This window comes from Eucalyptus grandis, chromosome 7 (assembly GCF_016545825.1).
Source record: "Eucalyptus grandis isolate ANBG69807.140 chromosome 7, ASM1654582v1, whole genome shotgun sequence".
NCBI lineage: Eukaryota > Viridiplantae > Streptophyta > Magnoliopsida > Myrtales > Myrtaceae > Eucalyptus > Eucalyptus grandis.
The window spans coordinates 9,830,432-9,856,752 of NC_052618.1; the positions used below are offsets into that span (position 1 = coordinate 9,830,432).

The 26,321-nt window shown below is 39.5% G+C and overlaps 2 protein-coding genes and 1 pseudogene across 2 annotated transcripts; 2 read left to right on the forward strand and 1 right to left on the reverse strand.

Moving 5' to 3' along the window:
• Nucleotides 1-6,086: 6,086 nt before the first annotated feature.
• LOC104452617 lies at nucleotides 6,087-11,149 on the forward strand. Its single transcript, XM_039317414.1, has 4 exons — nucleotides 6,087-8,882; nucleotides 9,484-9,588; nucleotides 9,830-10,588; nucleotides 10,703-11,149. Exons 1-4 carry the CDS (start codon nucleotides 8,829-8,831, stop codon nucleotides 11,147-11,149), a joined length of 1,365 nt encoding a protein of 454 aa, XP_039173348.1. The 5' UTR covers nucleotides 6,087-8,828.
• On the forward strand, nucleotides 6,744-8,120 carry LOC120295825 (disease resistance protein At4g27190-like). The gene has a single exon (XM_039317413.1). The coding sequence runs from the start codon at nucleotides 6,744-6,746 to the stop codon at nucleotides 8,118-8,120; it is 1,377 nt and encodes a 458-aa protein (XP_039173347.1).
• A 2,373-nt stretch (nucleotides 11,150-13,522) lies between the features above and the next one.
• LOC104454912 lies at nucleotides 13,523-18,030 on the reverse strand (annotated as a pseudogene).
• Nucleotides 18,031-26,321: the final 8,291 nt, after the last annotated feature.

A 26,321-nucleotide genomic window follows, 5' to 3' on the forward strand; every position in this document is an offset into this window, starting at 1 on the left:
CTGCATTCACTCCATCTGAGAAAGCACATGCAAGTACACAGACGGACAACTCAGCAGATTTTCGTCGTATTCTTGATATTCTTCTGGAAATGCGGGGACAAATTTATGCTCTGGACTGTGAGATTCAAACCATAAAGAATGCTGGACAAGCATCTTCGGTTACCCTGGAGGACAAAATGAAAGACCTCGCTCTACAACTTCAAGCCAATGCCAAAGGAGAGGAGGTAGCTCAACTAAGGGAAGACTTGAAGAGGCTAGAAGGCATAGTCCAGTCCATGGGAGATTTCCAGATCGTACGCATTCCCAAGCAGACCTGACTCCTTTCTCACCTTTTTAATGATGACAAAAAGGGGGAGAACCAATTTGAACCAACTTTTAAACTTTGACTTTAAATTTGTTTTTTTGGTTATGTTTGTTTTTGAGTTTGACTTGAGTGAACTTGGGTGAGAACTTGAATTTGACTGAATTGGTCAGTGGATTTTGATGCTTGACTGTTGCATTTATATCAAGCGTTGTTATATGGTATTACTCATGAAAGACTAACCAATTTTCTGTGGATGCAGAGTCTGGTTGTTTTATTAATCTTTATGAGATAGCCATATTGCTTGAGAAATGTTTTTGCAGGTCAAAGTTGTTCAAATCTACAGGAAAGTTTTGTCACCATCAAAAAGGGGGAGATTGTTGGAGAAATCTTTCCAGAATATTTTGAAGCTGACAAAACGTTTCTATCAGCCTAGTCTGGATATTTGCGGACCGACGCTTAAAGTCTCGAAGACTTTATGATCACCGAACTCAAGACTCAAGACTCAAGACTCAAGACTATTCTCACCGACGCCTTTCTAATCCAAAGTGAAAGGAAATCCAAAGCCGAAGTATATGGTTGAGGATTCGATCCTATCCTCTGGAGAAGATCCTTTGGTTGGATAAATATAACGGATTCTTTTATTCGTATCTAGATCGATTGAAGATCCGATGGTCGACGAAATATTCTTGGAATGTTCTATTCTTGGAAACCAAGATCCTGATTGTATGGGCGAATAAGATTGATGGGCTATCGTCAGGTTCCTTTAATAGCTCGAATGATCTTCTTGATTGATTCCGTCCAACGGGTAGATTGGAGGAATTCCTTTGGTAAGTGCCAACAGTTATGATGGCATAAAGGAGTATAAAAGGAAGACGTTCTAGTTGTTTTAGTAACGTGATCCATAGAGAAATTCCAGAGTCTGAAGCTCCTTGATTATTAGTTGATACATTTTGAGCGAAATTGTATACACAGAGAGTGTCTATACTTGGTGATACCTTGAGTGAGTGTGGTAGATCATCTACACCTAGAAATCAAGGAAGATCAACACTGTAACATCTCTTTGTTCATAGTGGAATCCAGCCAATTGGCTGTCAGTGCAGAAGAGTGGATGTAGGCTTGAATCAAGCCGAACCACTATAAACCGCGTGTTCAATTCTCTCTTTCCTTTACTCAGTCTTACGATTAATTATTAATTGTTGCAAATCCTTCAACTGTCTAAATATTATGCAATCATCAATAAAAATCTTTTATATACCTAGTCACCCCCCCTCTAGGTACTCGTACTAGCTATATCAAAAGGTACTCGTGATGACATTTTTCCGAAGTTAGCATTCTATTGCTAGGCCCATTGCGGATTTGTCACTTGCGAGATGCTTGTACAAGGAAAATAATACACTCTTGATGAGAAAAGCATTTTGGCCAAGATAGGCGGTTAACATATAGTACGACAGGAGAAAGCATTATTGCACTAAGTGGGACTCCATTATTGTCCAACTTTCGTAAAGCTCATACGTAAATAACTCGTGAAGTGTCTGGGATTGGAATGCATTATCCCGATCAAAATCTGGACTCCGGCTGCTGGGGACTTGCTGGAGCCAGGCATAACTCTCATAATTTTTAGCTGGTGGGGACTGAAGTCAATTTCAGTACAAAAGAAATGGTGGAATGGGTCCACTTGTTAATCAAGCGCAATCAGATGGAGGCACTTGCTCTTTCGGAGATTCCGTAGATGTTGCGTAAAGATGATCAGATGACTCGTTGAAACACGAATACAAATACATTAAAAAAGATATAACTAGAATCAAATTATTCATTTATTTGGATATTCATGCTATCGACATATGTATGGCGCTCGACATTTTATCATTTACTAATGTGCACATATATTATCACTGACAATGCCCTCTACAATTGTGTTAGTGATTAATGATCACGTGTCTAAATATGACGGATTTTGCACTTGAATCTCAGCTTCTCCTACTTAGAACAACTTCAGAGGCCATGCCCGTCTTTTAGTAGATGAAGCCTTACACGACATATGTAAGCGTGGGCGGACTGCTCGCATCGACAAAAGTACAAAATGGAGCCAAGGTAAGTTAAAGAGTTATCAAGCTTTTGATGAAATATAATATCATATTGATGAAAGATCACGGGATCCTTGATAACAAGTACCCGGAATTTTATCAAATTTCATAGGGAAGTTGAAGAGTTATATATGATGATTGCTGGCCGGCCTTCACCTTAGTTTGCGAAGATGGCGGTCTCTTCAGTCTCAACTTCTATTTCCGATTTTCCTTGGCGTTGATCTGACGGGCAAAGACAGTATATCTAAGACAACAAGATACAGAACATTTATTGACATTTTAGATCGTGGCAAAGTTCTTGACAAGGTATACCTCTTCAGATACAATAAATTCTCCACCCCTCAGCATCATCAATCCTTCCCTCCACATCTTCCTCTTCACTCATATCTCTCAAAGATCCTGTTTGCATCGATCTGGTGGGCCAACACAATTTGATACGATGAGATAATTACTCCCTTAGTTCTGGTTTTTACGCAATATGTTTAAGACATTTAAGACATTTAAGACATTTCTGACATTTAAGAAATTTTTAGTTGGCGACAAAGTTATTGTAGAGAACTCTAGATACTACAATAAGTCCATCACCAAGCAACTTATTACACGTTTCTATCCAGCCTTCTATGGTCACTTGAGGAACAGATCTCATGTCATCCCTTGTCGAGCTCGAATACTGTGCTGTTATTTTTGCGTAAAGTATCTTCCCATATAAACACTAAGAAATTTTCAGTGATAATCATTTTTATGGCATGACAATTTGTTTAGAAGCTAAGTTGTGTCTATAACCGAAAAAACTTATAAAGAAATTTTTTAACCAATGAAGAAAATCAGATTCTCCTGAGGATAGGTAGAGCCTAATTCACCCGACCCCAGTACTCGAAGCATCATGGGAAATTGCCCCGCACTGCGTGTACAGAAGATAATATTGCACTTTGATTTTCCACAATTCAACTCAAGTTCAAATGGTATATTTTCTTGAAAGTCGTGTTAAAATGTTTTTTTGAGTTCTCCATTGGACTTGTTTTGGCAATACTTCTCTACGGACATGGGGAACTCATCAAATTGATTGTTCAAGAGCTTCGAGTTAAGCTAAAGGGTCAAACATTTGTTCATTACCGAGCCTGGGGTCGATCAAGAAGAAGGCATAGTGAAAACTCTTAGATGCCAAATTTGAAGGAGTACGTTTTGTTGTAATTTACAGATCTGGTGGCAGTGTTAAGATGACTTTGCCGGTGTTATCTTTAGCTAGTTACCTGCCAGCTTCAACTCTCATGCAACTTGAAGAGGGTAGTTGCCAATGAAGAGTGCATATCTTGATACAAACAATTTCCAATTCTTATGCAACTTCTGATAGAAGTTAACTGAAGTAAGGACACCACAAGTGATATAACTTTCGAACGACGATTACTTGAGTGATTTTTTTCGATTAATTGAGTGCTATGGCTTATAAAAAATTGTTCACTTGAGTGCCTTGACTTCTAAACTTTTAATGGATCTCCCCCCCAAAAAAAAGGTTCACCATGAGTGTTATGATACGTTGAATTTCTAGCAGTTGTGGTGAACGTCTCTGAAAAAATTATGACACTCTATTGAACATTTTTTAGAAGTCATGGCATTCAAGTAACCAAAAAAAAAATAATAATAACTATAGCACTTAAGTAATAATAATAAATAAATAAAAACTTGGGAACTCAAGTGAATGATTTACGAAAATCATGATATTTGTAATGGCATTTCTCCGATTTAAGGCCATTGTGGACTTATTAAATGCAAGATGCTTTTACAGAAAAATAACACATTTCGACAAGAAAAACATTTCGTCCAAAACCAGTGATCTCCACATGGTACCACCAGAGAAAGCATTATTGCACTTAGCGCCTAGCGGACTCTATTTTACTTTTAATTTTAGCGTCAATATTTTAGGGTTATTTATTAATAGTATATTCACATCGTGCATTCGATCACGATGCATTACGGAGGCAGAGAGAACTCAACTTTTCAGTGAACGTTTCCAATTGAAGAAAATATTTTAATTTTGATCCATTTTGACGAAAACTCTCAAAATCAAAAAGCAAGGAAAAAATTATGCATGCATCTATCTGTCCACTATCTGGACATACATAGCTTCACATTCAAAATTTCACACCAACCTTCGGCATTTCTTCGTTCACTCTCCATTACTCAATTTTCAACAGTTCACACGAACTTTCAAATATATAATAAAGCACAAAACTCAAGAAAAGAAGCCTAGCTTTTATGTTGACAAAGACTAGCTGATCAACTTGGCTTACTTCGAGGGGCGATGAAGGATAGCCACGTAATGAATTATGTAATCAGGTATTACTATTTGGGCATTGAGGGCGTGTTTATACCCGTTTTCTTTCTATGAAGTAGGGGAAATGTACACCAATCAAGCCCTCAAGCCTTTCAATAGATTTGTGTTTACAAGAGACTCGCCTTTGGGTGATTGGTACAGACTCTCAGAAAATGTCATTTCAACTTTAGAAAAGTTCTGTTGAGTGTTGAGGTCATTGGTTCCTTCCTAAGATAAGTTGGTGTGGTAAATAAAGGGGAAATGTCAAAAAAGTCATGGGCGATTCCCCTAAGGGAGTCTAGGAAATGTTGTTGCTAGGTTCAGAAAAATTAGATGATGCGGAAAAGCAAGCATTGCTCGACTATATCGTTTGTCTTTCGCTGGGTGAATAATGATATTGCATCTAATTATTTTTCCGTGTCTTACATAAATACAAACAATGTCTTGTAACAAAATCCCACGGTAAGAAATCAAAAGGCTTCATTTGATGCTTCGCAAGAAGTGCTTTCTTCCAAAAGTTTTAGGAGTGACGTAAAACCTATTACATATTTCAAACAAATATATTAGCTACTCCAATAACTAACTGTAAAAAGTAATGTATTTGTGGTGGAGTAGACTTGCGATGTTAATCTTCAGGTGTCCTCGTGTACAACATATATGTGTATTTAAAACTCAATCGACTCTTCAATAACTCAATTGATTTGGATTTGCAATAGATATTACTCAAGTATGGAAATGATTAATCGGGAAATTGTGATCTTAAGAGTAGGATAATCTTAGGAAATGGTTATATTATTTCATCATAGTTCAGCTCGTGGATTGCCTGAATCAAAACAGATGCATATTTACGAAGTCTCTCTCAATCACTAGAGGTCTATGCTTTGTCCCGTAAAAGTGTACACTTTTTTTTTTCTTTTTTTTTGGCACAAATCAATTCCAATACTTGAAAGAACTTTTTCCAGTGTAAGGCTGCATATGAACTCACTCCCTCTAAGCATAAAGCACTGGTGACAGCTGGACAGCCTGCCCGCACTGTTAGACGGGATGGCCCCTTCCGGAAATTAAAAATTAGTGTCACTGTACATGGGCCTAGGGGTGGGTTTATGTGTGCGTAACATAGTACCGCTGCCTCTATTAAAGCCAGGTGCTGCTCTTTCTGATCGTTGCAACTCTAAATGATCACTTCCTCCCTCTAGATTTCCATCTTCATTTACGCCTATTGCTAGAAGCTGTCTCTCTTCACCTAATCTTTCGTGGCTGTGGATTCATCCTACTGAATCTTTCCAGTTCGGTCATTTCGTTTCGTTTCCGGGTTCCATCAGTTCCGCCTTTCTCGGCATATACAATTTCTCAACTTCCATTTCTCCTACAAGAGAACCACAAAAGTAGAAGTCGAAAAGGGGGAAATGACGGATATTGTTGTGTCGGTAGCTGCCAAAGTGGCAGAGTACCTGGTGGCTCCGGTCGGTCGTCGCTGCGGCTACGTGATATTCACCGACAGCTACGTTGGCCAACTTAGGGAAGAACTTGAGAAGCTCCATGAAGTGAGAGTTGGGGTGCAGCGTTCCGTCAATGATGCTGAAAACAACATGATGGATATAAGACTCGAAGTTAACAGATGGAAGAATGATGCAGAGAACTCTGCCGACGAGGCGCGCGGCGTGCTGAATAACGATAGAAGGGCCAATAAAACTTGCTTCTGCGGGTGCCTTCCCAACCCGAAGGAGCGTTATTGTCTCGGTAGGGACGCGAGGAAGACAGCCCAGGCCATCCAGGCACTCATTCCGCAGGGTAATTTCGAGAGGGTCTACTACGAGAGGGCTCCACCGGGGCATGTACCGAGTGCTTCCGACGTGAATTTGTTGGCCGGTGATGGGGGCGACACTATCACTGATTCGCGAGCTTCCATCTTTCAGGACATATTGAAAGCTCTGGATGATGAGAAGCAAAAGTGATTGGGGTCTACGGGCCTGGCGGTGTGGGGAAAACTACTCTGCTGGAGGAAGTCGAGAAGAAACTCAAGAAAGAGGGAAGACCGTTCCACATGATCGTCAAAGCGAAAGTATCACAGACTCCGGACTTGAATAAAATCCAAGATGATATTGCTTACTTCTTCGGTCTAAAACTGAAGGACGAGCCAAGTGAAGTAGGAAGAAGAGATCTTCTGTGTAAGAGATTACAGAAGGATCCGAGTGAGAAGATTCTCGTAATATTGGACGATCTGTGGAAAGAGCTTGATCTGAGGGAGGTCGGAATTCCTTCGGGAGACGAGAGCAAGGGATGCAAGTTGCTGCTAACATCGAGATTTAAAAATGTTCTGGAGCAAATGAAGCGCAACACCCCCATATTTCATCTTGAAGGTTTAAAGGACAACGAAGCATTCAGGCTATTTGAAAAGACGGTCGGTGACAGGCTCAAAGACGATGAGGAATTGAAAGCAATAGCGCCTAAGGTGGTCAAGAAGCTTGCAGGTTTGCCTCTTCTGATTATCTCGGTTGCGTGTAGCTTGAAAGATAGGGATGTGGACGCATGGAGAATTGCTTTGAAAAAAATAGACCTGTCAAAAATGGAAACTATAGTGAAATTGAGTTACGATCATTTGAAGAGTGAGGACACCAAGACCTTATTCTTGCTTTGCGGTCTTATTGGTGGGACCATTCAAGTCGAAATCCTGCTGGGTTTAGGCATGGGTTTAGGCTTTTTTGAGGAATTCGGGAGGACGATACAAGATTCAAGGGCTGGATTGAATGCTATGCTCAATGAACTCCGCTCCGTTTGTTTGTTGTTGGATGGTGGCGATGAAAAGAACAATGTAACCATACATGATCTTTACAGCGAGGTGGTCACCTCAACTCCATTTGGAGGTCAGAATTCCTTAATGATGAACAGCAATTATGGCTCATGGCCAAAGGAAAAGCTTGAGAAATGTAGGGCAATATGCCAAGTTAATGTAGGTAGAGATAGGCTCGATAAACTAATGAAGTGTCAGTTTGCCGACTTGAAGATACTCATGTTGTCTCAACCACCAATCCGGTACTGGATTCCAGAACACCTACGTGATATGGGAGATCACTTGGGACTACTAGATTTCACATGCATGAAGGAGCTTCGAGTCCTATATCTTTGCTCTATGCGTATCACCAGTTTACATTCCTCAATTAGAATCCTTGGGAACCTCCTGTCTTTATACTTAGAAAGTTGCAATGTGGAGGATGTGGCAATTCTCGGTAATCTCAAAGCATTACAGATTCTCAGCTTCGCAAGGTCCACAATTTCGAGGCTGCCTAAAAAAATCCAAGAACTAACGAATTTGAGATTGTTAAACCTAAGCTACTGCAAGCTTAAGATTATTAAGCCCGATGTCCTAAAATGCTTAATCAACTTAGAAGAGTTACTTATGATGGAAAGCTTTAATCAATAGACGGGCAAAAATGAAAAGCCATTAGAATTGCGTAATGCTGGGCTTGCCGAGTTGAGAAGCATGACAAAGCTAAATTCTCTGGAAATATCGATTCGTGATCCCATCGTACTCTTGGAGGTTGATGACCTACCATTTGAGAACTTGACTAGATTTTGGATCAACATAGGAAATATTGACAGAAGGGAATTTAAAGGTTTGAAAACCATGAAGATCAAATTGGACGCACACGATAGTATTCTTTCAAAAACATGGATCCAAAAAACTCTCCAGAAAACTCAATATTTGTGTTTGGACGGATTGGGAGAGTTCGAGAAAGCTCACAAGTTGTGCATTCAAGGATTTCCGGAATTGAAGCATCTCGACATTCAGAACAGCCCATCAATGAAGTATGTTGCCAGTTCGTCCAATAGTGCTTTTACAATTTTAGAGTCTTTGTTCCTTAACAATCTTATCAATCTGGAGAAGATATGCCATCACCACATCACTGCAGATTGCTTCAGCAAACTAAAAGATGTGATAGTCAATAATTGCAATCGATTGAAATACTTGTGATGTCTTTCACAAACGCAAAATTTTGTACAGTTAGAAAAGATTGAAGTATGGAATTGTGGCTCAGTGCGAGCCATCGCAAGAAAAGACATAGTCTCTACCAATTACAGAGTTGAGTTGCCTTACCTACATCATTTGCATTTGGTTGGCTTACCAAATATGACGACTTTTTGCACAAGAGCTGAGATGACTTCAGAAGGTGCTCCAATTCAGGTAACTTCTCCATTTTCTCCCCATGTCAATTTGTCTTATCGAGAGGGTATAAGTTTTGTTCACATACTACACATTTTCATTCACCTTCAACGATTGGTAGAGGGAAGCCTCTTTCTACGACTGCTTTTTATTTCTTTTCTTTTTTCAATTTTAGATAATTACACTAATTAATTGGGCTCAAGGGTTTCTAATATGACTAGTTTATTACTCATATAACATTTCTAATGAGTAGAAGAAATAGTGTATTGAACGAATGAGCCTTCAAAGAATGAACAAAATAAAATAACTTCAAAATAAATAAAGCAACTTCCAAAGATTAAATTAACGGAAAGCAAACGAAGAGCCACGTAACAAAGAAGTCCACATAATTCATGTCCCAACTTCACGCACATGCCAACATAACCGTGTCAACGTCAGCTATTTTAGGGATATTTTGGGGACATTTCATTCTCCACTTTTTTCAAGCTCGACGGAAGATTTTAATCTTTCGCTCTCCATTCAATCGAGTTTTAAATATTTTTTATTGATTGATTAAGTTTTCAAGGGTTTTAAAGGCAATAATCCCATTCGTACACTTTGGGTCCATTCATATTCTTTCAAGGCTAGGGCTGTGGATGGAGGAGGAGGAGGAGATGAAAGGACAGAGTCAGTAATCACTACTTCAGATTTACAGAATACTTATTCAGATTCCTTCTTCGATGGAAAGGTAAACATCCCTTCTCTTGAGATTTTACCCATAATAGCCATAGATACTCGGTATGCTAGGACAAGTAACAATATCCTTTTGAAGATTCTTATTTGGTTTATTTGTTAAAATGTGTTCACAATTTGTAACTACATTTGTTAGTGAATATTAATTCTTCCATTGCATTAGATTGGTGGTTAGGATTAGGCCAAATTATCAAATTTTTCACTTCCCTGATCCAACACATGACTCTTATGAGCAGATTAGTTTACCAAACTTGGAGCACTTAGGGCTTCACTCGGTGGGATCCTTCAAATGGATATGGCACGATGAACTTTCCAGAAGTTCCTTTTGCAAATTGGCCACCATCACCATTCAAAATTGCTCTGACCTACTCCACATCTTCCCTTCAACAATCATAGGGGGATTGACTAGCCTGCAAAGTGTCAAGGTCTTTAATTGTCCATCCTTGAAATCATTGTTTGATTTTGGGTCCCTAGATTCAAATACAGAACAAACCGTGGTATTGCTCCTTAAATTGGTAAGCATCAACATTGGAAGTTGTCCCTCCTTGGAATCATTGTTTAATTGTGGGTCCCTTGATTCAAATGACAAAGTTGTATTGCTCCCCAAATTGGAGGAAGTAAGTGTGAGTGGAGCAAAAAGGCTGAGTTATCTCTTTTCCAAATATACGGCCACAACTCTGGTGAAACTTCGGAAGCTAAATATTACTAAATGCAAACAGATGAAGCAAGTGATTCTCGAGAAAGAAGCTAGTCGATCAGAGGCAAAAGTGATGAGTTTGTCTTGCTTAAGTGAATTAACACTTAAGGAGCTTGATAACCTAATTAGTTTCGGTTCAGGAAGTTGTTCATATTATTTTTCCTCCTTACAAGATCTAAGAATTGTGGGGTGCTGTAACTTTAGAGTGTTCATCTCGAGTCCCACAAGTGTCAAGACGCAGCTAGGCGGGACAGCCAAAGAAAATGATAAATCGCCACAACCGCTATTCAATGAGATGGTTCGTTCTATCCTTTACTGTGATCATTTGTATTATTGCATTATCATGTTTTATAATGAAGAATGTAATAAATTTGTTCTACTTATCCTCCTTTCTCGCATTATCCTCATGCAGGTTACATTTCCTAATATAACAAGTTTGGAAATTAATGGTCTTCAGTGCAAAGAGTTATGGAACAATCAAATTCCCATTGATTCCTTTCAGAAGTTGGAATCTCTTGAATTGAATAACTGTGACAATCTCCGACATATTGCCACTTCTTATATGTGGAAGAAACTGCAGCGCTGTCTCAAGAAACTAAAAGTATTTTCATGCCGTTCGATCGAGATCATATATGACAGTGATGGGACAGATACAAAGAGTGGTGAATTGAGGAGGCTAGCATTGCGTGATCTTGAAAACTTGAGGTGCATTTGGCAATCCAACAGTCTCCCAAACATCCCATTCCCAAATTTGATAGACATAGAGGCCGTGAGGTGCCCCCGTTTGGAAATGCTTTTCCCTACCTTCACTAGCAAATCGAAGAGCTGGTGGTGGAGTCATGTGAAGATATGGAACTAATTGCTGGCTATGAAAAATGGGAAGAATTGACCAGCACCACAATCACCTTCTCCGAGTTAACTGCTCTTATACTTTTTGAGTTGCCAAAATTCAGGAGCTTCTTACCTGAGAAATACTCTCTGAAGTTCCGGTGCTCCGAGGACTTCCCATCCTTGCATGTCATGAGTATAAAAAGCTGTGGAGCAGAGCCGGACCAAGTCCTTGGTAACTGGGAAGACTACTAACTACAACGACCATTTCGCTGGTTTTCATAAGACCTGAGGTATTCCTTCACTATTTCATTGCTTTGGTTTGGCTCTCTATTCCTGGGACCCACACGCACTGTACATCACATGGCACACTGAGAAGGGACAAAGGACAGAGAGCATTGATCAAAGGCAGGCTCTCGGTGATTTCAATTGAATCCTTTCCTCTCACTTCGCTGCTTGTCGTCACCGCTTCCCGATCACCACTTGTTTCGCTGCCGCGAAGAAGTTCTGTAATGCCGGAGTGCTCAAACTTCAATCATGGTTGCCTGCTTCGATGATTTCATTCCTTGACGTTGCTTCTGTTCTTGCTCATGTCCGATGTCAATCGCTATAGCTAATTGTTCTTCGATCAATGCTCTGTTTTTCGTTGCTATTGCTACTATCTGTGTGCAAATCGACTGTGATTGAGGCTATATAAACGATTTGAACTAGTGCTTCTCCGCTGAAATGTGTACCATCTATTTGATGAAATTGCTGAACTAAATTTGTGTGTATTTTGATTCAGTTCTTGACTAGATTCTTGATCTATTCTAGTCATACAAGTGTATTTGAGTTTTGTTGCTTCATAAGAAAAACCATATGTATTCAATTTCGAATTTGTTTTAAATTTGCTGGAACCTTGTCAATGCATGCTGATTTGCAACTGTTGAGTTGCAGCCCTGAATTGATGCGATTCTGCTCAAGTAAGCTTGTGTTATGGTGACTTTCATGTTCGCTTGGGAAAGAAATTATGTGAATGAATGAAATTCTACTGGAAATCAATCTGTAGATGCTGACTCTGTCTTGATATCCCTGATTTGATCGGTTGTTGATTCCATCTTGAGACTAGTTTGGTTCTGGGATCACATATTTTCATGCTAGGAAAGTAATATGGTGAATCTCATGCCAATTTTGTGAGAATTATAGTCATATGGCTTGTAGGAAGATATGACATCAATTTCATGTCTATTAGTCATCAAATGATCACGATTTGCGATCATGTATGCTCTGTTATAATTCTGAACATGTGCTGGAATCTTTGGAATGAGCATGAATCACATGGATTTTGTCTTTGCTTTAGTTGCCTTTTTGATTGCTTGTGGATAAATGATATCGCGTGTGCATGATTAAATTGATGAGATGTGTGCTTGATATTGCCATGACATTTTTGGCCTTATAACTGATTTAGAGAACTCCGATGTTAATTGAAGTTTAATTGCATGATTCTTGCAATTCCTCTACTAGTACACATATTCTTAAGGTGATATGGTAGATTAAGCCAGATGAGGAAATCTCTCAACAAAGCTGGTCAATGAGGCCCCTAGAAATATTGCATGTATGACACTTGCCACCAAAGTACATGTATTGTCTTCCTCTCCTTCAACGCTCAGCATTCAAGGCTTATTTACAAGAGCTATTGCTTAAATCTAATTGATCCTTTTTTGTGTGTGTTTGTGCCAACATACCGTGCACAACACCAATTGCAACCTATGTCCTTTTTTCTTGGAGTGTTCACTAGTCACTCCTATTTAGAATGATGTTTCAAAGATACGATTTTTGTTTCCCTCCCTCCCCCATATAATTCGCAAAAGCATGTCATTAGCAATACCAGCAACTTGCCCTTGAAATCCATCAGGACCCTGCCCATATGTTCCACCAGGATTAGGTCCCTAGTTCCGATTGTCTCTCCTATAAACAATTCTACAATGGAGGTGCGAGCTCCATCTATTTCCTTGCAGCAAGTCTCTCTGTTGATGATAGTAATTATTTTTAATGACCCTGCTGATTGGAGGTCCCCTGATCTGAAAAAGTAGAATCTTTTCCCTCTAAGAAGTTTATGCTATAAATCTCAAATGGAAAACACTTAGCCAAGAAGAACTTGATGAACCATATGAATTTATCTTAATGTCCACACTATAACATCAACTCATATAAAGCATTTTATACAACAATGGCATCGTGTGTCCTTTCCACAACTTGCTTTAATTAGTAGAGAGTATCCATCTGAATCACAACTTTGTCCTGCTCATAAATGCTCATTCTACTCATATTTCTCAATTTCAGCTGCTCAAAACACTGCGATTTAACTCAAAATCACTTGAAAATTTTGTTATATATCATTACATTTGCACACTCTCAAAATCGAATGCCACTAATTTTACATAGTCAATCATGTTGTGAGAGCATCAGGAAGAGTGGTGGGTGATCCGAGGATTTTGCCACCCACATCGGGAAACGTTTCGAAACTGGCCAAAGGACCAACTTTACCGTCTCTGCTCACATGGATGGGATACTGCATCAGGTGGCCTCTCATTTCCTTGGGATTATGTTGGTCCTCATCCACATAAGCTTTCCAATTCCGTTTGGCTATTTTGTTCACCCTCTTCACGCATTCGGTGCTTTGAGGTTCCCTAAAGCTGTCCTCTAAATCTCCGGGTGCTCGCCCAAAGCGACATCCTATAACCATAAACCTACGCAGCATAAGTTAACATTATTAGTCACAAGCTTAAGGTTTTGATATATGTCGCTACCCTCGCAAGGGTGTCTACCTAGTACCTCCATTTAGATAAGAGGCTAATCCGATGTACTAACCTGGCCATGCGGATGCCTCTTTTTCCCAGCCCTAGTGTGATGCGGTTGATAGGCCCCCATCGCGATTTCAGTGTCTCTTGAGCCATCTAGAGATCTTTGGTTGATATTTGCCGATCCCATGATCACATACTCATCATCTACTATCATCCCTTTGGCATGCACATATATCATGAACCTGCGAATCTTTTGAACCGAAGCCTGCATGGATAGAAACGACAGCATGTTTCAAAGCAGAAAGTCTTTTTACCACTCATTCAAAAACCATAGCTCTTAATGACTATTTTTGTTTTGCTTTTTTTAACAGATAAGTCAAAGGAAGAATCCATGAAAAGAGTATAGACATATACCAAGGCATTATTTTCAGATTGTTGATTCATTGCTTGGGATGAAGACTGTGTAGAGGACAAGGGCTCCCGCTTGCCAAGGCAATAGAAATTTAAGTAATCTGACGGATGGTACTTGTGTGACAACCCGGCTTTTTCGAGAGCCTGGGCTATAATTTTGTACATCATCGTCATGGTTTGTCCCTGTCCACATTATCAATACACAAATGTGAGAGTAGTGAATGTTTATCTCTTGGAGAAAAATACTAAATGACCTGAACAAGGTCGGGTCTCAAATTTTCCCCTTTGAGTAGCTAGGTTTGTTCTGCTTGGATCACTTCCTTTTCTGCTTAACTCTGTTCAATGTGTTATTTAGTTTCAATTTGCTAGAACGTTATATTTATTGATATACCGTTATCGAAATGCAAGTGTCATCGCTATTTCTTTGCTAGATGAAAGAGTTTATCCTTGATCTGACACACTCGCGTAAGAGAATTTCCTACACCGCAGCACTAGTAGGGACACCCTCCGGCCACATCGGTATCACTATATACACACAGAAGCGCTCGTGTTCACTGATCTTACTTGCGATCTTCAATGCCAGCTCCATCGGCACTAGATTGTTTGCACCTGCTTGTCAAAACCAAATCAAGCGTTGTTTCCCATGAAAACTTGAACTCAAGAAATTAGGGCTGAAACAAAACTAGAAAATGGGGAAAAATCTAAATTTAAAAGGTTTGACCTCGAAATATAACATATTGAATCAGAAGTCAATTTTAATGTCTTATACAGTGAGGTCTAGCTCTTATTAGCTGATACACAATCCCCAGAGGAAGCAAAGTCTGAATACTCTTTACAAGAGGTGCTATTGCTCACTAAACTCAAGTCAGTCAGAATGAATAGAAATGTGCATCTTAGACCTGCATTTTTGTATGATGGCCAATGGTAGGAAGAGCCAAGAAAATATTGGTTTTCAATGTAGATGAAGTGTTGCGCCGATCTAATCGCTTTCACATATGCCGTGTGAATACTCTTGTCTACTTTCAAGTTCTTTCCGCATATAAGATTCTAGATTGAAAGAAGCAACATTATCATTGTGGACTTCAATCTATATTCAAAAACACTAAGGATTGTGCATAAGAAAGAAAAGTGACTTTCTAATGTGAGGAAAACTTTTCGAGTTACGTATATAACTTACTTGCTTATCTACTAGCATGGTATTACCAGCTAAAACTTACTTGCTTTGCAGCCTCTTCAACGCTCTTTGGGAATCCCTTTACAGATCCCGAATCAATCGATCTGAAGATCTATACCAACGTAAAATAGAAATGAAAGACGATCATTGCACTTCGTTTTGTTTACGAATGAGGTCCTTAAAAATGGTCATTAACTTTACAGAAAGTTTCCCAACCTGCACGTGCCAATTTTCCGGGTCATCTTCGTCCCTGACTTGTACTTTTTTGTCGCCATCGGGACTTGTCGAGGGACAAAGTATCCATGAAATCCTGTCAAGCCTTAAGAGAGCATTCTCATGCCAATGCCTGACGTTTTTCAGCTTGAACTCGCGCCACTTCGCCACCTTTTTCCATCTCTGTTCGAAATTCTTCAATATGTCATACGCAGCTTGTCCCTCAACTTTGCAATGTAGATCATGCCACGGTTGCCTTAGGACATTGACAGTGGACTACAGTAGTTATCCCAAAAAAGAAGAAGGAAGAAGCAATGATCAAATAATCAGAAAATAACGTTTACTTGTGTTTACAGTGCTGAAGAGAAACATTAGCTTAATTACCGTGAATGTTGGGTTGTGAATGTCATTTTCATGGTCACTATAGAGTCTATGCTCGGGAGTGTCGTATCGGCCATCACATAGGTCCACCCCACCAATGAAAGCTGTTATTTTGCGGTTGTTTCCTGAGGCGTAAGTGTCGAGAACCACACACTTTTGGTGGTGTGTGTACAGGGTCCCCACCACCTGGACTACAAAAGATCCACACACCAACAAATTAAACCAAACATTTTCATAGATTTATGCTGGATTTCAATCGAATGTGCAGCCTCTGCAACACTATCAAATTCCCTATTAGAACTGTCCCAAATGCATGTCACTAGGTCAGAAAACACATGATATGATCTAGGACAGCATGAGACAAATCAATAAACTTCCACGGATTGTCTGAAGAAAAGAGAACCTTTCCCATGAAATTATACCTGATTGGAATAATCAAGTAATGCACAGAGAAAGCAATGCTTTTGGTGCAATCAGACAACGGGATTCTGATTAAGAATCGACCTAAACATCTAAGGATACATACCTATTGCTTGAAAATGCTGAGTTTGGTGCTTGCATAACGAGGAGCAAGCACACAGTGGATGCCAGAATGTCGAAAAAACTTCTTCGTCTCTTCATCATGAGTTTGCATCACACCATCCTGCACAACAACATGGCACATGCCGAGTCTCAATGATAAGAGATCTCGATAAAGAACTATATTTTCCTAAGTCGGACAGATTTTCTGTCACAAAGAGCATGGATTTGAGATTTGGCCAAATGGTGGGTTGCACCATAAATAAGGATGCTTATTCAAGAAAGAGCCATGATTTAACATATTCTCCATTCGCATTTTGTAAAGACTAACTAAAAGGAAGAACTATTAGAGGTCAAGATTTTGATTAGTCCATCCTTTGTGTTGAAAAAATGAAAACTTCTTATTCTGTAAATGTTCATTAAGCCAACAGTAAAAGTAAGAAAATCCTTTACTGACTATGCACCATTCATAAAAGGTTGATCCTTAAATTCAATGCCAGTAGAATAAAAAACGTGCTCGCATGTGGCTCTCATCACCATTGATGCATTGGTTGTAACTTTGAACCACTCTACTGCACTGGCCCAACAAATCAATAGTGATAGAAGCCACAAGCAGACAAATTTTTCTCGACTCGAGAATATTCTTGATCATCCCAAAAAGCACAAGACATTTCCATGTTTCAGCAATGCGTAATTACATGTAAGCTGGTTTAGTATTACTGTCTTCAAGAGGAACTTGTCATGTGAAGTTTTGTCGTCCCAAACAAGCACGACCACTCGGACACCTTCCTCGGACTTGTACTTTAGGAGCTCCCCTAAAGAGAGCTCTCCTCCATTCAGCAATTCCCTTGTGGGCTCTCTCACAAGCCTCACATGATGATAAATGGACCAACCAATGATGTAGATCAAGTGGTGGGCCTCCAAAATTGCATGGCATATGTCCTCCTAGCACCTGCCTTGCTCATAAATCGTCCCATCATCAAGCAAAATCTAAGGCAACTTGCCCTCTGGGACATGAGCATCTTGGTATAGTGTAACATTCCCACCTTTCCTAAGTGGAAAATATGTGTTTGGGACACCAACATAGTTTAGCCCAACCCCAACACCATCCTTGTATAAGGGGTTGTCGCTAACCGGCCTAAATTGGATTGAGATGTGAAGTTCTGGATAAGGCTTGAGGGGGCTCCCGAAGTTGCCGTTAATCATGTCGCCAGATGCAATCTTGGCCAACGGTATCTCCACAACCCCGATGAGCTCGGCCCCAAACACATCATTGTCCTTCACGTGGAACTCCACCTTCACGACCGGGTGCGCCACGGGAATGCAGAACCCCTCGTCCCACAGGGGGTTCTCGCAGTTCTGGATCACCCGAGTTTGGGCAACTGTGGCTCCCGCCAGGCAAACGGACAGATAGGGATCACTCGTGATCATTGAGTTCTTCCCCGAGGAGCGGGCGGGGATGGGCCGCTGCCTGTGTAACGCGGGCACGCAGGGTGGCCCGAGCCTGGAGCAGCACTGCCTTATTCTCTCCGAGGCCAGGTCCATGTTTGGGAGGGATTTGGCCTCCACTATGTAATTGCGGGGAATTAGGGGGTCGATCGAATTCACTGGCTAACAAGGCCCCATCACGTGGCCCTCGACAGAATTCACTTGCTCTCTTCCTTTCTCTCTCTGCATCTAACGATCTGAGTCGATTCCCTTCCGAGATCAGGCTCGGCGCACTCTGTAGTGTGGGGCCAGAACATAAATAGAGCCACCTTCACACATGCAAAAGGAGCTCCACAAATTCTCTCTAGCCCTGGTTGAAGGGACTCGCCTGATTTTTTAGCATTTATAAGTCACTCTCCCTCGGAGATTTCTTTCGAATCCTTGCCTCTCCCTTCGTTGCTGATCGTCACCGCTTCCCGATCGCCAACAGTTCGGTCTGTAATGCCGACGTTCTCAAGCTTTGGTCACGACTGCCTGCTTCGACGATTCCAATCCTGGATGTTGCTTCTCTTATCTCCTTACTCGTATCCGATGTCAATCGCTATAGCTAATCATTCTTCTTTTAACTAAACCACATTTGCTCTGTTTTCCGTTGCTTCTTATACGAAGCAGAGGCTGAGTGCTATTGTTGTCATCTGTGCAAAAATGGCTTTGATTGAGGCCGTATTGATGATTGAACTTGCTGACTGCCTTTGTGATGATTTGGATGCGAATCACCTGTTTGATGAAATTCCTGAACTTAGTCAGTTTGTATTTTGATTCAAGTCTTGACCGAGAATTTCCTTCATTACTAGATTATTTATCGATTTCGGTCATATAAGCGTATATGAGGTCCGTTTCTTCGTTAAAAATCGTAGGTATTCAATTTTGAAGTTGCTTTGGATCTGCTACAACCTGTCAATACATGCTGATTCGTAACTGTTGCAGCCCTGAGCTGATGTCATTTGGTCCTTGATGTTGATGTCATTCCACTCAAGTAAGTATGTGTAGTGAATTTCATGTTCCCTTGAAAGGGATTTATCTCATAAATGAATTAAATTCTACTAGAAATTGATCCTTGTATGGTGAACGTGTCTTGATATCGCTGATTTAGTGTGCATTTGATTCCAATTTGAGGGTAGTTTGGTTATGGGATTGTATATGCCCATGCTAGGAACGCATTATGGTGAATCTCATGCCGATTTGTGAGAATTGGGGTCATCACCAAACTTGAATATGTTAGAATCAAAATATTGCATGCTGACCGTGCTTGCTTTGCGTAAATTTAGTATTAATTTGCTTGATTGATGCCATTTTGATCAAGTAGACTTATATGCGCTTGTAGGAAGATATGGCTTCATTTTCATGTCGATTACTCATCAAAAGATCACAATTTGCTGTCTCATATGCTCTGTTACAATTATGAATGTCTGCTGGAAGTTGTGGAATAAGCATAATTAGATGGATAAGAGATATGGTGTGTGCAAGTTCCTTGTCAATTTCACATGTTCAGATGGCAATTGCATGATTAAATTGATGTCTGTATGCTTGGTATTGCCATGAGGGTCTTGGCCTGATTATTGAATTAGAGAACTCCGATGTTAACTGAACTTTAATTCCATGATTCTTGCGATTTCAAAGCTCGGGACATCTATTAAATAATTTGAAGAATACTGACTTCGTTTAAAGGTGATATGGTAGACTAGCCAGATTTGAGGAAATCTCTCAACAAAACGGGTCACCGAGGCCCCATCAAAATATCGTGTGGACAACACTTGCCACCAGAATTCCAATATTTTCTCCCTCGACATTTGGTTGAGTTCTAATGTGGCAGATGAAGGCATATATCTCTCTGTCCTTTCCTTCCTCGAAGTTCGCTGACCACTGCTATTCAGAATGATGTTTCAAAGATATGTTTCTCATTTCATTGGAATCCTCATGATAGACTGATAGTCATATGCATCAACAGCACTAAAGGAGAAGAACAGAAGATTATTACCAGTAGGGGGAGGGAAGCTTGGTCACCAGCGATAATTCTAGTCACCTATCTGATTGCCAACAGTTCCAAGGACTGAAATGCCACAGTACTCAAACTTCGGTCATAATTGCCTGCTTCGATGATTCCATTCCTTGATGTTGCTTTTGTTATCTCCTTACTCATATCCAAGGTCAATCACTATAGCTAATCATTCTTCATTCAACCAAACTGCATATGCTCTATTTTCCGTTGCTGGAACCTTGTCAATACATGCAGATTCACAGCTGTTGCGGCCCTGGGCTAAAGTCCATTGATCCTTCATTTGATGCTATTCCACTCAAGTAAGCATGTGCAGTGACATAAGATTGTGTTACGGTAAATTTCATGTTTGCTTGGAAAAGATATTATGTCATGGATGAATTAAATTATACTTGAAATTTATCCTTGGATGCTGACCATGTCTTGATATCCCATGATTGGGTGTGAGTTTGATTCCAACTTGAGGCTAGTTTGGTTAGGGGATTGTATATGTTCATGCTAGGAAAGTAATATGGTGAATCTCATCCCAACTTGAGGCTAGTTTGGTCATGGCTTCAATTTCATGTCAATTTGTCATCAAACAATCACGATTTGCAGTCTTGTATGCTCTGTTACAATTCTGATTGCTGCTGGAAGTCGTGGATTAAGCACAGATTAGATGGATTTTGTCTCAACTTGCTTGTCTTTTTTATTGCGCGTGGGCAAGTGATATCACGTGTTCAAGTTCCTTGTCAGTTTCACTTGTTCAGATGGCGCTAGTTGGCTGTTAGTCCCACAAGAATGAAATCAAGGATTGCATATCAAAACAGATATGTATTAACAAAGGGTCTCAATTCCCCAAAAAAGCACAAACTTTAGGTTGACTCTGTTCTGAGTTAAACTTTTTTTTGTCTAGAAAGAATCAACTTCCACTTAAGTCCCAAATTTGATCCCTGTTCAATTGCCATCCAAAATCACTGTTGAAGGTCTAACATGGCAGTCAGTTGTAAATCCATGTCAGCTAACTACTCACCAAAAAGATGCTTTGTTGTTCTTAAAATTTTGGAAAAATCGAAACAATTAGAGGTGGATTCTTCAATTCTGCAGACAAAAGTCTTCAAATTTTGCGTTTGGGAATCTTCAATTTGTCGAATAGACTCACGCTCGAGATAGTTGGTTTGTTGAGCTTTTAATAAACCAATTCTGAACTCTGCTGGTCTCGTGATACAAGGACGGGTGCTCGACTGAAGACATCTTCTGCAGGATCATTCTCAGTGGATCGCCTGCATTCAAGGTATTTGATTGATTTTGATTCTGGTTCTTCTGAATCGAGGATGGGTAGCTATCTTCTTTGATGTCAAAGCTCATTTCAATTCATGGTTTTGCATCTCATGCGTTATTCTTACTGAAAGATGTGAGCTTGATGTCCTGCTGGGGTTGGCAATCATGTGCGGAAGAATTACATCCACATATTGTTCTCATTTTTGCCTATCTGAAAACTCAATGGAATGGTGACTCTCCCACATTGCACTGTTTGTCGCGCATCATTAAGCATTGCTGATGCGGCTATGTGTTTGGCAAACATTTTCGGAATGTATGACAGATGAAGGCTAGAATGATCAGATCCTTCTTCATTCATTTGATCTTATTCATTTTGTACTTTCAGCTCTGTGAGGATGAAAAGTGACTATGCATATTGATTTGAGTCTTCTAAGCCATGGGCAGGGTGTTACTCATCCATCATTCTGCAGTAGATGACCCCTTGAAATTATTGTCCTTAAAAAAGGATAAACTGATTAGGCAAAAATGTCATTTTTGCTCTGGTGATTAACTTCTCCGTTGTTTAGCCAGGACTTCTTATCAGTCTCATCTAACCACTCTCTCCAGATTGTGTAACCTTGCTTCATAAACAATAAATTGAGATGAATTAATGTGTCTATACGTGAAGCTAAGATTTGCACACGAAACTATGTTGCAGTTAGAAGCAGATGCTGCCATGTTAGCTTGGATCCTAGCAGTTGTTCTCATGGCCTAAAGAACCCACATCTTAGTTAAAAAAATTCTACCTGCAGATCAGCTTAGATCCTGACAATTGAATGTAAATACTAAAAGAGAGCATTGAAGAGAAAGAGGGTTTTGATTGTTATTAATGCAAGCTGTCCTCTCGAGGAATTTCGCACTTTTGTTTTTTCATAAACCAACTTCTGTTCTTGAAAAATCTTTTTGCGATGTAAGACTGTACGAACTCACTCACCTCAATTGTAACCTGGGACGCAGTGCTTCGTCCACGATCTCCTGCGAATCTGTGGCTTTCATACCGGGCGGGCCTTATTGTTCCAACCAACTCGACTACATTAATGCCACGCGGGACATGCCGTGGTCCCTCGCCTGGAAGCTGGATCGTTGGCATAGGAGGAGCGGGGTTTATAGCCGATGGCAAGCTAAGTAGCAGGGGACAATCGGGGGTTCCTCAGTGCCAGATAGGCAAGTTACTTTTTGTCCAGCGTGGATGCGCTTTCATGGAGAAAAAGATTGCGAGATGGCTGGATAGTTCTAGCATTTTGGAGGCGGTAGGGCCCAAAAGGCAATATTAGTATAAAGAAATGGTGGAGGGGGTCCACTTATTTTCAATCGAAAATTGCATGGCCAGTTGCGGGCCGGGGATTTTGCTCTTCCGTCCAACAGCACCTTTGGCCATCTCTTCAACAGCTACTTTGAAAATTGCAATTCTGCAAAAAAAATATTCAAAGCTTGCTGAAGGATTCGGTTTCCGACTTCTTGATATTTTACAAGCGTGGTCATAAACTACCAATACTCTGAAGAATTTTGCCAACATACGAATGGATTAATAAATTACCAACTTTTTATCAATATTGTAAGGGATTTAGTAATATCCAAATAAATTAGATTTATCAATGTCAAAATAAATTAAAAAATTATGTATTTTAAAAAAAAAATTAGACATGGTTCATAAGTTTTTAGCGATGTTATTAATTTACTTATGTCAGATTAATTTGTAAGTAACCTCTTAACCTAGTTGGTTAGGATCTCACCCTAAGATCCAAGATCCGGGAGGTAAGGGGCTCAAAGCCCCTAATATTTATCTTGTCATTTATCTTGTCCCTCAAATGGAGGCGACGTCAAGAGTGGCTTTCCTCCTAGCGCCCCGTGAGAATCTGTTAATTTCTTTCGTTGATCAATATACTTCAATTTTTGTCCTAAATAATCTATTTTTCAGTATAGAATTTGCATAGCATGGATATAAATGTAATTTATACCTTTTTAACTATAATTTTTATTATATCCACAATCAATACAAAACAGCCTTTATTGTGCCACTACGATATTTATACATATATGCTAACTATCCGATTATGTCAGGTTATTTAAATTTCGGAGTACATGTGTAAGTATATTTTATATACCATTGTTTAAATTATTTTTGTTATGCGTGACTAACCGAATTAGGAGGGTTGCTTTTTTAAGAATTTTGGCTGCTGTTAGTCGTAAAACTATTTGTATGAATTTGGGACTAAATATTCAATCGTGTCTGGTCATGCACACATTAACATGACACTTTCAAGCTTTTTCAGCAATTCCTTTTTAATTTCTATTTTACTAGGTATCATATACTTGAATAAAAAGATATTCTTTACTTGATTAATATTAGCATTCACATATATGAAGTCGCCCTACCAATTCAATTATATATGTAATTAAAAACCTATGCATTGTCGCAAGATTAATAGATAGATGTCTATTTTATATCAATAAGGTGTTTAGAACTCTCTGAGCATTCAACTAATCTCCATTTGGTGTGATGGCTCTCCATCTCACGCACGTTGGGTAATCACTGGAGACTCACAAAAGTGTGCTCATGGGAGTGGCCACAAGAGAATGTCCAAGTGTAGTGATTTGATCACAAGCTTTGACACGAAAGATAAACACACTTGCCACCTATGAAGCATGGACATGTTTCCCATGCTTCCGTGTCATGTCGGAGTGTGTCGGACATGTCGATATGCTCGGACACGGTCGGACACACAGTCAACATGTGTCAGATTTTCCAACACGCTGTCAACGTTTCTCGACACGTTTCAACACACGTATCCGAAAGACAATGGAGGGTGGAGGCAAGGGAGGGCGAGGGAGCAGAGACGAGGCCACGAGCGACGGCAAGAGACGGCTAGAGAAAGAGCCAAACATAGAGAAAGAAGAGAGAGAAAGCAAACTCCCTTAGAGTCATAATCAAAACATCACAGTGTCATGGCCTAGTGCGCTTGCAAAGAAAACTGATCTTGGGCCTATTTGGCTCGCGGTTTACTGACCAAATCTACGAGAACCTTCATAGATATTTTGATGCGTATTCATAGATCATATTCATTCTCAGGTGTAATTCCACTCCGAGGGCGATATTTCTTTTAGGGAATGAACTTGACTAAAGTAGGGGCAAATCTTTTTCATTAGGGGTCTTATTAGTGATTCCCTCTTTTTGGTCCCCGGCCGACTATTCTCTCCATCGGTGATAACATAATTCGACGTTGAGTTTTGTCATCTGCTGTCACGGTTGCACCTCATGGAGAAATTTACTAGTTTCTTCTTGCTATTCATAATGACTATTTGACATATCGATACAAGAGCATATTTATTTTTCTATATGTCATTTGTAGGTTAGGCTAGACGTTTGTCAATATGTACGTGTGAATTGTATTAAAAAAGTCTCACACCAGATAATTGATGTGGTGTGATTAGTTAATTTATCCGAGTTAATCTATAACTTATTGGCTTAAATTTTTTAGCTCAAAGTAGATATGTTGATAGGTTCAAATTTGGACTCTCTCTTGGCGACCACCCTGAACTCCCAATGTGTGGTGTTTGGTAAATATCTCAAGGAACTCAATGTGCATCAATATTTGGTAAGTATCTTAAGAAAGAAATCTAGTGATCAGTGGTTTTCGAGCAGCCTAGTGTTGTGGTGCAACATTGCATTCTCGATGGCAGTTCGAGATGAAGGTTGGCATTGTTGTAGTTGTTGTGACCTCACACGCAACAAAGTGGAGATTCACATGTGAATCAATGTAGAACATACCTAATATTGAACTCACACCTGAGTGAGTGGGAGATTGTTGAGTTGCACATTTGCATTGTATTAAAAAAGTCTTACATCAGAGAATTGATATAGTAGCTAATATATCATAGTTAACCTAAAACTAGATATATTGAATGGCTCAAACTTAGACTCTCTTTGGCAATGTCCTCAAGTGAAGCTATCAAGCGTCCAACAGTTTTTGAGGTCAGTAGCTTTTTCCAATGGCATGCTTGAAAGGCAATCGGAAGGTTTGAAGGCAATGGTGCGGCTACATTGTGCCTCTTAATAGACTTTGTGAAGGTATCAAAGTACAATAGACAATCAAGGACAGTTGCCTCGTAGAAGGAAGGAAAAATAATACAAATAATTTATGAACTTTGGTCCAATATACAATGTCATCTTTAATTTGTTTAACTTAGTTCATGAACTATTGGTAAATGTTCAGTGTTATCTTTGAACTTCTAATTTATTCAATGTGACTTTTAAACCATTGGTAAATATTTAATATAGTCATTATGTTTGTTCAAACAACAATATGATGACATGGATTATTATATTATATGCTGAGTTGGATTTTTAAAATTAATGAGTCAATATATCCGTCTTTTATCTGTCTACTTTAAAAAGGGAAACAAACAAATTAGGGACTTCAAATATCCCACGTGCAAATTTCTTTTCCTAATTTGAGATAAATATTTTACGTGGATAATCCATATATAATTTGTCTACCATTCATATTTAATGGAATGGAAGTCACGTATTCCATTAACTTGAATTAACGAAAAGATGACATTAAATAATTTGATATAGTTAGGGAATTAGATTGAACATTTATTAGTAACTCAAAGTTCAGGACTACATTGAACATTTACAAAAGTTTAGACATTATATTTAACAAATTAAAAGTTCATAAGTAACATTGCATATTGAATCAAATTTTAAGGACCATTTTTGCTTCATTTTTCCTTATAAGGAAAGTGAAAGTAGGAACGTCCTCTTTGGTTTCTTTGCATCTTGCAAGGTGCTTCTCCTCCGTGAACCACCACTTGCATGCACGACTGACGTACCACGCGTTTTCCAGTTGTCTTGTAGATGTTTCAAACATATTTACCTTATTATTTGAAGAAGAATATCATGTCATCATGAACATAGTACAAGACACTATATATT